At 31.8% G+C, this 12,556-nt stretch overlaps 1 protein-coding gene across 4 annotated transcripts in view; it reads left to right on the top strand.

Moving 5' to 3' along the window:
• The window catches only part of ABCC9 (ATP binding cassette subfamily C member 9), a 194,794-nt gene that overhangs the window by 150,042 nt on the left and 32,196 nt on the right, over window positions 1-12,556 (top strand). For all 4 annotated transcript variants that reach the window (XM_001362608.3, XM_016425869.2, XM_007503530.2 and 1 more), the window contains one exon: window positions 3,110-3,212. In XM_001362608.3, coding sequence (XP_001362645.1) covers window positions 3,110-3,212 — 103 coding nt within the window. The remainder of the gene's footprint in view (window positions 1-3,109; window positions 3,213-12,556) is intronic.

The following is a 12,556-nucleotide window of genomic DNA, read 5'->3' as shown; positions in this document are numbered from 1 at the left end:
GTGAATCTGATTTGTTTTATTCTGTATTTCCTTATTTATATATTCATGTCCTCTTCAATGGAATCTAGGCTCCTTGAAGGCAGGAATTTTTTCCCTCTTATATGGTTAACACCTGGCTTAGTGCCCGACACATACTAGGTATATAATGAATGTTTGTTGATTTAATCATTCATTATACAACAAAATTAATACTACACCCATTTATTTAACATATCAATAAAATTAATGAAAGAAATATGAAAATAAATATAGGCCTATTTAGAGATTAAAACACTTTCATAAATGATGACTAGGTCAGAGACAAAATCAAAGGAACAACAAAAATATAGCAAATATGACAATAGTAATTATATATATGTAAATTTGTATAATACCACTTAATTGGTCTTCAGAGACAAGTTTTTCCTAAACATTTGCAAGGGAAAAATAACTGTGACTTGAGAATACACCTAAAACTTTAGAAGATAAGCAATTAATAAATCCAAAACAAAGCCTAAAAGGAAAATTTTAATATTAAAAGAGAAAAGTATATTTAAACAAAAATTAAAGATACAATCTAAAAAGCAATTAAATGGTAGGCCATTAACTTTAATTTGAAAAGGAAATTGTTTATACAATCTAAAAAGCAATTAAATGATAAGCCATTAACTTTAATTTGAAAAGAAAATTGTTTAAATAAAAAATGAGGAAAAATTACAACAAATGGTGAGAAGAAATTTTAAAATGTCAAAAATATTATACATAAGTTACATATCACAAAATAAAAATTAAAATAAAATTAATTATCTACAATTATAAACACCCAAATTAACAAAACAGAAACAAGCTATAATTGAAATGCCATGAAAAAAATTCAGAATCAGATGAATTCAAAGGTGAGTTATATAATAATTTAAAGATCTACTAATCTTTCTACTACAAGGCACCACATTACCTGATTTCTTCTATATGATATATGTGATATATGATATGATATATCACATAGATATATCTATATCTATGTGATAAATATTTTTCCTATATACAACACAAGGAAAGATAAAGCAGAAGTTAGAACTATAGACCACTGTCATTGATCAATATATCAATTGATACTGATATGAAAATGCTGTAATTTTATTGGTATAGTGTCTCTGAGACTGAGTACTCTTTCCACAAATATGAATCACTCTAACTTAGAGAGTTTCAGCAAAATACAACTGCAAAATAATCAACATTGCCCTATTTTACTTATTTGGAAAATACTTAGAAATGCCACTTAAAATAACCATGAAATATATTAAATACTTAGTAGTTAACTTAGCAACCCAGAAGAGGGGCTTATTTTAATACATCTATGAATTACTTTTTGTACATAAATATCGAAATAACCAGATTGATATTTGATGTTCATGGCTATACTGTGTTAATAAGGATTGCAGTAATATCTAAATTAATTTATAGATTTAATATTTGTAGTTAACCTTTAACTCTCCCTATAACATATTATATCAATCAAAATACAAATGGGATGTTTTATATCATTAGATAAAGCTATAAAATAATTTATAGGGAAGTAATTGGCCTGAACGATCCAGAATAAAAAAATAGACAAAGAGATCAGTACACTAGGTTATTTAGTAAAATTTAGAGGAAAATCTCCTACACCGGTGTATGAGCAGTAAACACAGAATTGTAAATTACTCAATATAGAACTCATTACTCAATAGCTAGGGAAACGGTCCAGTTTGCTGAAAGATGTTTCCATCAAAGTTTTATACTTTATGCCATGATAAATTCCAAGTAGATATATAGCCTAAACATAAAAATCATATTATAAAAACTAGAGGCAATAATAATGTTCTTTCATATTTATAGATATGGGGGAGGGAGGTATCCTTAACTGAACACGATATTGAGGATATTCTAAAAGACAATTAGACAATTTCAATTTTACAAAAATAAAAAGTTTTTGTACAAATAGCTTTGCAAGCAAGTATAAAAAGTAGTGATTCCCCCCAGTTCAGATGGGGACAGGAGGGGGTAGTCTTTGCATTAAACAGACATTCAAAACCTATTGAAAGCTAAATAAATTTGTCGGCCTTTGTGACATTTAGACAAGCAATTAAAAGATTAAAAACAAAGTTTTCAAAATAATAAAAATTATCAGGATCTATCTGAAGGTATTCAAAATCACTAACATTCAAATAAATGCTCATTTAGAAACTCTAGTTGGCAATGATTGTAAAAATTTTTTTAAAATCAATATTAGAGAAATAAGAGGAAACCAACATGTTAATTTTCTGTTACTACTGTTGGAGCCAAAAACTGGTCACTGGCAATTAATAATAATAGTCTTTATGAAAGCAAAGACTTGAAAGTAAATTGTATCTAACAATTGAAGAATTCTCTTTAAAAAATTGTGGCATATGAACATATCAGAATATGACTTTGCTTTAAGGAATGATAGATATGAAATTTTTTTTTCAAAGAATACTTACAGTAAGTGATACAGAGTGAAGAAAAAAAAAAGATCCAAAAGAATAACTCATTATAATTATGTAAATAAAGACCACCTTGAAAAACAAAGAACTTTTGGTTCAAAATGATGGATGATGGAGCTATCTCATTAAAATTAAAACAAATAGCTTAACCAAATATATTTGATACTATATAACATTTAACAAAAGTTATAGAGTATTATATATAGCACATATTTGATTAAATTTTAAAATTATATGATTGCACATTGTTTTGTGCATTTGAAGTCATTTGAAGTCGCCTTTGTGTGTGTGTATGTGGTTTTGCTTATCTCTTTTCAAAGACTGTATTTTTTTGTTTTGTTAAAAACCAAATTTGCCAGTTACAAAAAGCAACTATCTTCTGAAAGTTCTCTTTTCTCAGTTAGAGTGAAAGAAAGGAATATCTGTTTGCACCCTCTGTATTAACACTACAGTAGAGCAGTAGCAGTTGACCTTTATTTTAAGTAGGAGTCCGCTTATTATTTGCTTTATCTCCATTAATTTGTCACTATGTTGAGCAAGCAGTGAAGTAGTAGCAAATGACTGTTTTTTATTATTTCTGCCATTGTGTGGATAACATCATAGCATTTTTTTTTTGTTTTCTGCAGGCATGAAACCAGATTTAAGCAACGCATGCTAGAGTTGACAGACACAAACAACATAGCCTATTTATTTCTCTCAGCTGCCAACAGATGGCTGGAGGTCAGGACGGTACGTTCATTTCATGATTTCGAAATGGAAATCAAACAGAAATGGTCTAATACAAAGAGGGAGGCAATTGTAAGAACCTATCTCATGCTGATATTCAGCATCAATTTTGTGTTTATCTATCCTTTAAAATAGGCCAGGTTAGTTTATGTTTTACATGAAATTTGTCATATTATCCCAGCTAATGGCAAGACAAATAACCCCCCAAAAGGCTGTGTCACATTTGCCTTTTGATTACATAAGTTAATGGAAGGGCAAATATTTGTATACATTCAGCAAGAAAGGACTATTCATTCACCTGCCTAAATATGATGAGTGAACACATATATTTATGTTCCCTACTGCATTGTGCTAGCCTGACAGATACATTTCATTTTCCATCATCTATTCTAATGGAAGGATGTTGTTAGCTTTAGTAAATCTATGATTCCCTCTTTCTCTGTTAGTGATGCTGCTCATTCTGTGTTCCTCATCATGTATTCACGTCCTTTGCTTCTCTCTCTGTCTTTTCTACTCTTTCATCTTTCTCTGTTTCTGCTGTTATTTAAGAAGCATCCTCTTCTCTAGCCTGGCTTTCAGAGGACTAAAACTCAGGTTCTGTATAGTTAAATGCAATGGAATCCTGGGGAGGATTCTTGCACTGGCCCCAGTTGGAAAACCTGTCTGGGAGAGGGAGAGAGAGAGAGGAGTTAGAGTACAGGTGGGCACTGAGGCTAAAGGAAGATGGTGCATCTGCCACAGTGAGAATCATTCCTCGGCATGAAATATGAAGAGAGTTGCTGAAGATAGTGATGGATTTGGTTAAAGAGTTTTAAAATGTCTACATTTGAAAAAAAACAACATGCTCATCTACTCATTGAGCAATATGTTCATTTAAAAGTATTTTGGCCAATATTCTCTCCATTGAATCTTAGCTATGCCTAGTTTTAAATGAATTAGTCCTTTCTATAAAGATTTAGGAGTGAAGAAATCGGTTGGAGCATAGACAAGGCTACCTAAGATAGAATGGGTTTAGTTGTTTCACAAATATATTGAATGATGCTAAACTTGGTAACTGAAGTTCCTCCTAGTGTCCCATATTCCCTCCCTCTGTTGACACACATTCCCTGCTGAGCAAAAAAAAGTGACCAATACCACTCAGTTTCACAACATTTAAATTAATGTCTGGCCATCACCATGCAGCCTCTTCCAGAATAAATGGAGAAGGGAAGACTCCCCCCTGAATGACCTTTGGATATTAAAAATGGATATTTTCCTAATTTCCCATGCAGAACCTGGATTTTCATTTGGGTGTTAAATTTTTCATCCTCTCAGAAAAAATAATCTTTCTTCTTAAAAATTAAATTAAACTCTCTAAAATAGTCAAGTAAAATTATGCTACTAGGAGGCAATGGAAGATTAAAAACAGCCTTAACCTGTTTTCTCCAATTCATTGAAGAACAAATCTATTTTGAAAGGCACAAGTTTATTTACTTTGAACTTGAGGTGAGTGGGCATTGACTAATATCATGGGTTTCTGCCCTTCAGTACTTCCTGCAATCAGGGTAATGGATAAGTGTTTAATATGAGCCTTGAAGGAAAGCATGCATTCTGTCCTCATGACCAAAAAGGAAGATATTAGTGGCTGAAATCTTCCAAGAAAAGGGAAGTCAGGCAAAAGTGCAAAGGGAAAGCAGTCATAGAAAAAAAATAGCTCCTTACACCCAACATCCATATGGAAAAAATAGGATACCATTAGCTGGAAGTGAAAATGCTTATTTGAGGCAACTTTTTGCTAAGTGGGTCCTTCAGACAATGGTTAAAGGTACTTTGTGTATCTACATTCAATTAAAATGAAAATGCTCCTTCCCTCTCTCTGTCCCTCTCCCTGTCCCTTTCTCTCTCTCTGTCTCTCTCTCTGTTTTTCTGTCTTTGTCTCTGTCTCTGTCTATCTCTGTCTGTCTCTGTCTCACTCTGTCTCTGTCTCTCTCTCCCTCTCACACACACATTGGCATACACACAAACATACACATATATGTGTATATATTTACAAATATGTGTTTATGTGAAAGATTATTTATTGTTCCTTGTATCTTACTCATAGTTAGTCCTTAATACATATTTGCTGAATTTAATTGAGTAATGAATAGCCCTCTGATATTATTTAAATATATAATATGGAATAACTAACATGAGCATAGAGCACTTATGTGTCTGTACCAACATAGATCCATGGTAGGAACTATCCCCTCCCTGATAAAAGCTTTTTTTGTGATGACTGCTATGTCTAGGTCTTGTCCTACAATCCTTTCATCGTTCTCCAATGAACATGATTTTAGTCATCCTGTAGACCATCTCCCCAAACTGGCTACTTATCTGCCCAATGACTGTGGTGATTAGTCAGGTTACCAACTCGATTAACGCAGTCCCACTATCCTTGGTGGAACACTACTATTGATTTCAGGTTGAGTGTATCGCAGCTAAACTTATTTCTCTTACCCCTCTTTTAAAAGTCCTCATCCTGTCCTCTGTTAAAGTCCTTACATGCTACTTCATGGCATGAGAGCAAATTTATATCTTATTATAGAAACTGGAGGTGGAAAGTATTTCAGAGGCCAAATAAACCCAAATATGAAAAAAACCCCTATTATAACATATCAACAAGTGGTTCAAGACCTTCAACAATAATAATAACTCAAAGAAAACAGTTTCTTGATTCTTCTCTTACTGGCTATAAGGCCCTTGACAAGTCATCACAGCTTTTTGACTCAATTTTTACATTTTGAAAATATAAATTTTTATTTTCCAGATTACATGTCAACATACTTTTTCAATATTTTTCTGATATTTTGCAATCTATGTTCTCTTTCTCCCTCCCACTCCTTTTCACTCCTCAAAAGAGCAGGCAGTATGATATATCCTGTGCACATATTATCAAATAACACATATTTTCATGTTCCTCATGTTGTGCAAGGAGGCACATATTGCTTACACTAGAGAAAAACTCATGGAGAAATAAAGTAGAGATTGGTATGCAGTTGGAGTCTGTCTGCTCCTGTGGCAGTGGATATCCTTTTCTCGTCATGAATCTCTTAGAGTTGTCCTGGACCTTCCTTTGTTGATAATAGTTAAGTCATTAATAATTGACCATTATACATTATTGTTACTGTTTACAATGTTTTTCTGGTTCTGCTCACTTCATTTGGCACTACTTCATATAAGTCTTTCCAGATTTTTTTTTTAATGATCATTTTGTTTGTCATTTCTTATGGTACTGTAGTATTCCATTACAAGCATGTATAACAATTTGTTAAGCCATTCTCTGATTCATGGACACCCCTTCAGTTTCAAGTTCTTTGCCACCACAAAAAGAGCTAAGATAAATATTTTTGTACAGGTATGTGTTTTTCCCTCTCATTAATTTTTTAGGGATACAAACTTAGTAGTGGTATTGCTGTTTTAAAGATGCACAGTTTAATCGACTTTTGGGTATTGTTGCAGATTGCTCTCTGGAATGATTGTATCAGTTCTCAGCCTCATCATCAGTTTATTAGTGTCTCGATTTTTCCACATTGCCTCCAAAATTTATCATTTTCCTTTTTGGTCACACCAATCTGAGTGATTTGGATCATTTATATATGACTAAAGATATTAATTTCTTCATCTGAGAATTGCTTGTTCATATTCTTTGACTATTTGTCAATTGGGAAATGCTTTGCATTCCTATAAATTTAACTCAATTCTCTATAAGATTTGAGAAATAGTGCCTTTTATTCAGAGAGACATGCTATAAAGACTTTTTTCACAGCTTCTTTGCCCTTTAACATTGGCTGCTTTGATTTTGTTTGTGCAGAAGTTTTTAAATTTACCATAGTCAGTTATCTTTTTTATATCTCATACTGTTCTCTATGTCTTGTTTTGACGTAAATTCTTCCCTTTTCCATAGTTCTGGCAGGTAAACTATCTTGTGCTCCTCTAATTTGTTTATAATATCAGTCTTTATTCTTAAATCATGTATCCATTTTGATTTTACCTTGGTATATGGCATGAGGTGGTCTATGCCTAATTTCCAACATACTCTTTTTCAGTTTTCCCATTAAGTTTTTTGTCAAATAGGAATTTCTTCTTCTAAAAGCTTTTCAAACGCTAGATTACTATGGTCGTCTACCCCTGCATATTGAGTGCCAAATCTATTCCATTGGTCATCCACCCTATTGCTTAGCCAGTACCAGAATGTTTTTGATGGTTACAGCTTTTTAATATAATTTGAGATCCACTATAGCTTTTTTTTTTTCATTAATTCCCTTAATATTCTAGGTCTTTTATTCTTCCTGACCAATTTTGTTAATTTTTTCTAGTGTGGTGAGATAATCTTTGGGTAGCCTGATTGGTATGGCACTAAAAAAGTAAATTAATTTAGGAAGAATTGTCATCTTTGCTATATTGGTTCAGTCTACCCTTGAGCAAATGATGTTTTCCAGTTGTTTAGATTTGACTTCATTTGTGTGAAAAGTGTTTTGTTGTTGCAATCATATAGTTCCTGTATATGTCTTGGCATATAGATTCTCAGGTATTTTATATTGTCTACAGTTATTTTAGATAGGATTTCTCTTTCTGTATTTAGCTGTTGGGTTTTATTAGTAGCATAGAGAAATGCTGATGATTTATGTGGGTTCATTTCACATACTGCAACTTTGCTGAAGTTGCTAATTGTCTTGATCATTGACAAAGAATGATAGCATTATTTCCTCATTGGCTATTCTAATTCCTTACATTTTTTCTTCTCTTATTGCTTTAGCTAACATTTCTAGTACAATATTAAATAGTTGTGTGATATTGGACATCCTTTTTTCACTACTGACCATATTGGGATGGTTTCTAGTTTATCCCCAACTTTGTAAAATGTAACCAAACATTTTACAGATGTTTGCTGATTAATTTTTGATAGATACTATTTATTATTTTGAGGAATATCCCATCTATTTCAGTATTCTGTGGGGTTTTAATAGGAATAGGTGTCTTATTTTGTCAAAAGCTTTTTCTGTATCTATTTAAAAATTTAATTTTATTATGGGTATGGTCAATTATGTTGTTAATTAATTTTTCTAATATTAAATCATTCCTGCATGCCTGAAATAGAACCTATCTTGTCATAATATATGATCCTTTTGGTATACTGCTATAATATACATACTAGTATTTTGTTTAAAATCATTTGTGTTAATATTCATTAGGGATATTGGTCTATATATATTTTCTGCTTTTATTCTTCTTGGTTTAAGTAACAGCACCACATTTCTGTCATAAAGGGAATGTGGTAGTTCTTTCCTCTATTATTTTTCTGAATGGTTTATGCAATATTGGAATTAACTGTCTTTAAATATTTTGTGGAATTTGCTTGTGACTCCATCTTGCCCTTGGGCTTTTTTCTTAGGGAGTTTATTGATGGTTTGTTCAGTTTCTTTTTCTGAGAAAGAATTGTTTAAATGTTTGATTTCCTCTTTTGTTAATCTGGGCAATTTATATTTCTTCGAATATTCTCCTGTTTTATTAGATTGTCAGATTTGTCATATAATTGATCAAAATAACTCCTAATAATTGCTTTAATTTCCTTTCCATTGTTTGCAATCTCTTTTTCATTTTTTTAATGCTAGTTATTTGGTTTTCACTCTTCTTTTTTGATCAAATTAATGAATGGTTTAACTATTTCATTGATTTTTTTTATAAAACCAACTCTGTCTTATTTATTAGTTTAATGGTTTTCTTACTTTCAATTATATTCATCTCTTCTTTGATTTTTAGGATTTCTATTTTGGTGTTTAGTTGGAGGAGGTTTAATTTGTTCTTTTTCTAGATTTTTTAGTTGCATTCCCAATACATTGATCTGTTCTTTCTCTGTTTTGTTGTTTAAAGATATAAATTGTTCCCTTTGTACTGATTTGGCTGCATCCCAAATATTTTGATATGTTTTCTCCTTGTCATTCTTTTTAATGAAATTGATCTTTATTTCTGTGATTTGTTCTTTGACCTACTCATTCTTTAAAATAAGGTTATTTAATTACCCATCAGTTTTAGTTTTTCCTCCTTCCAATCCTTTGTTCAGTTTAATTTTAATTGCATTATGGTCTGAAAAGGATGCATTTAATGTTTTTACTTCTCTGTGTTTGGTTGTGAGCCTTTTATGTCCTCTTATATAATCAATTTTTTGTGGAGGTGCCATGAATTTCTGAGAAAAAAGTGTATTCCTTTCTGTTCCCATTCTGTTTTCTCCAGAGGTTTAGCAAGTCTAACTTTTCTAAAATTCTATTCACTTCCTTAATTTATCTTTTCTCGTTTGATTTTTCTAATTCTGAGAGGTGAAGCCTAAAGTTCCTGACTGATATGGTTTTATTGTTTACTTCTTGTAACTCATGTAGTTTCTCCTAAGAGAAATTTGGATACTTTGCCATTTGGTGATTGTATGTTTAATACTGATATTACTTCATCATTTTACAGTTCCTTTTATCAATGTGTAATTTCCTTCCTTATCTCTTTTTAATTATGTCACTCTTCACTTTGGCTTTATCTTAGATCATAATTATCACCTCTGCTTTTTTAACTTTAACTGAAGCATAGTAGATTTTGCTCCAGCCTTTTAACTTTACTCTATCTCCTTCTTTAACTTTGCCTCCTCACTTAAAGTGAGTTTCTTATAGGCAGCATTTTCTAAGATTCTGGCTTTTAGTCCACTCTTATCCTTTTATGTTTTATGGGTATGAATCTTGAAAATAAGATCATATGGCATATGGTACAGTATATTGAAAGAAGATTTTGATTTGAAAATGCTGGATTCAAGTCCCAGATCCTTCACTCATTAGTTTTGTAATCTTGAATAAATCACTCTCTGTCAACTGCAAGATGAAAATATTCTTGGAGTCTCATTATCCCCTGTTCATTTTCTATGTATTACAATTTTCTCTAGATATACTATCTAAACTTATTCACAAAACATAACTTTGAAAAAGTAATATAAAGTCTTTCTTCTCTTTGTTTTATAAATTTGGATTTTAACAAGAATACTTTGACTTTATTCAAATTTCTAGGTAGTTTGTTAATCTAACATCTCTCTGAAAATATATTTTATTGGTACCTTTTGTTGTTTCATCACCTCTATTTCCTGTGTCCTTCTCCTTTTCCCCTTCCAGAGAACCTTCTGACCTTATATACAGTACTCTCCTTCCATGGTCTTCCTCAGCTTTTCTAATAATTAGAGGGTAGGGGTAATTTTTCACATGTTTCCTTAAGGACAAGGTAGACCTTATAGTTCTTGTTCTTTCCATTAACAAGCTTGTCATTGTGTATATTCTTTTCCAAGTTTCGCTATTTCACTTTGCTTCAATTTCGTATCAGATTTTCCATGCTTCTCTTGATTCATCATATTCATTCATTCTTAGAGCACAGTAAAATTCCCTTAAATTAATGTATCACAGTTTATTTAATGATCCTTTGATCAATGAATATCTATTTTATTACTGCAAAAATTGTTACATTTTTGTGTATGTATGGTCTTTTGGGGGGTACTAATCTAGGAAGATATAACTATTAGAATTTCTACAACAATGGGCTTTGATGGACATTTTCACTTTTTAGCAAAATTTCTAATTGAAATTCCAAACTATTTTCCAGAATCGTTATAATATTTCAGAATTCCATCAGTATTGTAATAGAATATTTGTCTTTCCCCAACCCCTTGATTATTGATAATCCTTATCTTTTGTTATCTTTGACAATTTTCTGGATGTTAGGGGAAATCTCAGTGATTTTTTGCTTTTCATTCATAATTAGTGACTTGGAGCATTCTTTCATATGATTAGTTATAGTTTGTTCATATGATTAGTAATAGTTTGTAATTCTTTTAGCTTTATTATCATTTACATTCATCTCTTGGGAGAATATTAAGCTATAGTCCAATACAACTTAGAGTTCAAGCTATTTCAGTAAAATCTTCTTCCCTTTCTTCATTTACTACTCATTACAACATGGTGATTATTAGACTACTTTAATGTATATACACATATATCTAAATATATACATAATTCCATTATTTAATAGACAATGATTTCACCATTGCTTTTCCCCCCTTCTCCTTAAAAGACTGAAGATCAGTAGAGGTGTAGTGAATGGATTCAGAAGTCCTACATTTAAGTCTTTATCTTGCTACTTACTGGTTATGTGATCTCATAGCAAGTCACTTGTTTTCAGAACTCCATGCCTATTCATTTGTTCAGTGAAAATTATGATAATTATGTCTGTCCACCAGGTGGCACTTCTGGTCACTCAGCTGAGCCTCTTTAATAAGATAGTTACCTCACACTTAACACTAATAATTCCAGTGCTATCCCATTCCACTCAGCAAATATTCTGGAAAAGTACCTAGCTATTTCTTTCATAACATGAATGACTTTCTATCCTTAGCTCTTCTTTTGATGTTAAGACCTTTTAAAGTATTGTGGATCTACACAATGAAAATCAGTTCTCAAACTCCTACCTCTGGAAAAACCCACTTCCATTTATTAATTTGCTATATTTCATTGAACTTTAATATGTGACAATAGCATAGTGGAATCACTTATCCAGAGGAATAGATAAAATCTACTGAAGTAGTATTTACTGCATTTTATGTTTGGCATAGAATCAGTAAAGATAATGAAACAGTAAAAATAAAATATTCTATGAACTATAGCAGTGCTTCCCATTTGAAACCTTTCACAGGTCCTGGTAGCAGCATATAAACAGAATATTCCAAAACCAAGAGTTATAGGAAATGCAGTTTCAGTTTCTTAGTGCCCACAGCCACCCTTCCCACTACAGCACAGTTTACAACTAATTTTGACTTGCAAATATAGGAGGGCTGGTCATTAGACAAAGAGGAAGAAATGCTAGATCTCTCAGATCTGGTCTGAACAAGAATTTACTGATCTCTACAACATTCTCAATCAGTGTCCGACAGATTGAAGGAACTTCTCTTTCTGGCCACATTTAGATTATCATTTGAAGAACAGGGGGAGTAGACTTGATGGTAGGCCACAACAAGGAAAAGTTGCCCTGGCCTAGAAGAATGTCTCTCTGATATTGAGACTTTTGTCTCTTATCCCTCTTGTTATCCATCAAATTTAATTTGAAATGTTAAAAAAATAAAGGTTAAAATACCAATAAATCAAAGAATGATAAAAGTCTAAAAGAACAAAATCATTTGACTGGTAGAAACATGAGTTAGAGTGTGACCACCCGAGTTGCTCTGGCAGCAAATTAAGTATTTTTTTCTTTGTATGCCAAGTAATGAGGACTTTACTTGTGTGAAATGTATCACTACAACATAACCTTTGAAA

Source organism: Monodelphis domestica, chromosome 5 (assembly GCF_027887165.1).
Source record: "Monodelphis domestica isolate mMonDom1 chromosome 5, mMonDom1.pri, whole genome shotgun sequence".
NCBI classification, from domain to species: Eukaryota; Metazoa; Chordata; class Mammalia; order Didelphimorphia; family Didelphidae; genus Monodelphis; species Monodelphis domestica.
Note: the sequence above shows the minus strand (reverse complement) of the source record. Positions and strands in the feature narration are given on the sequence as shown.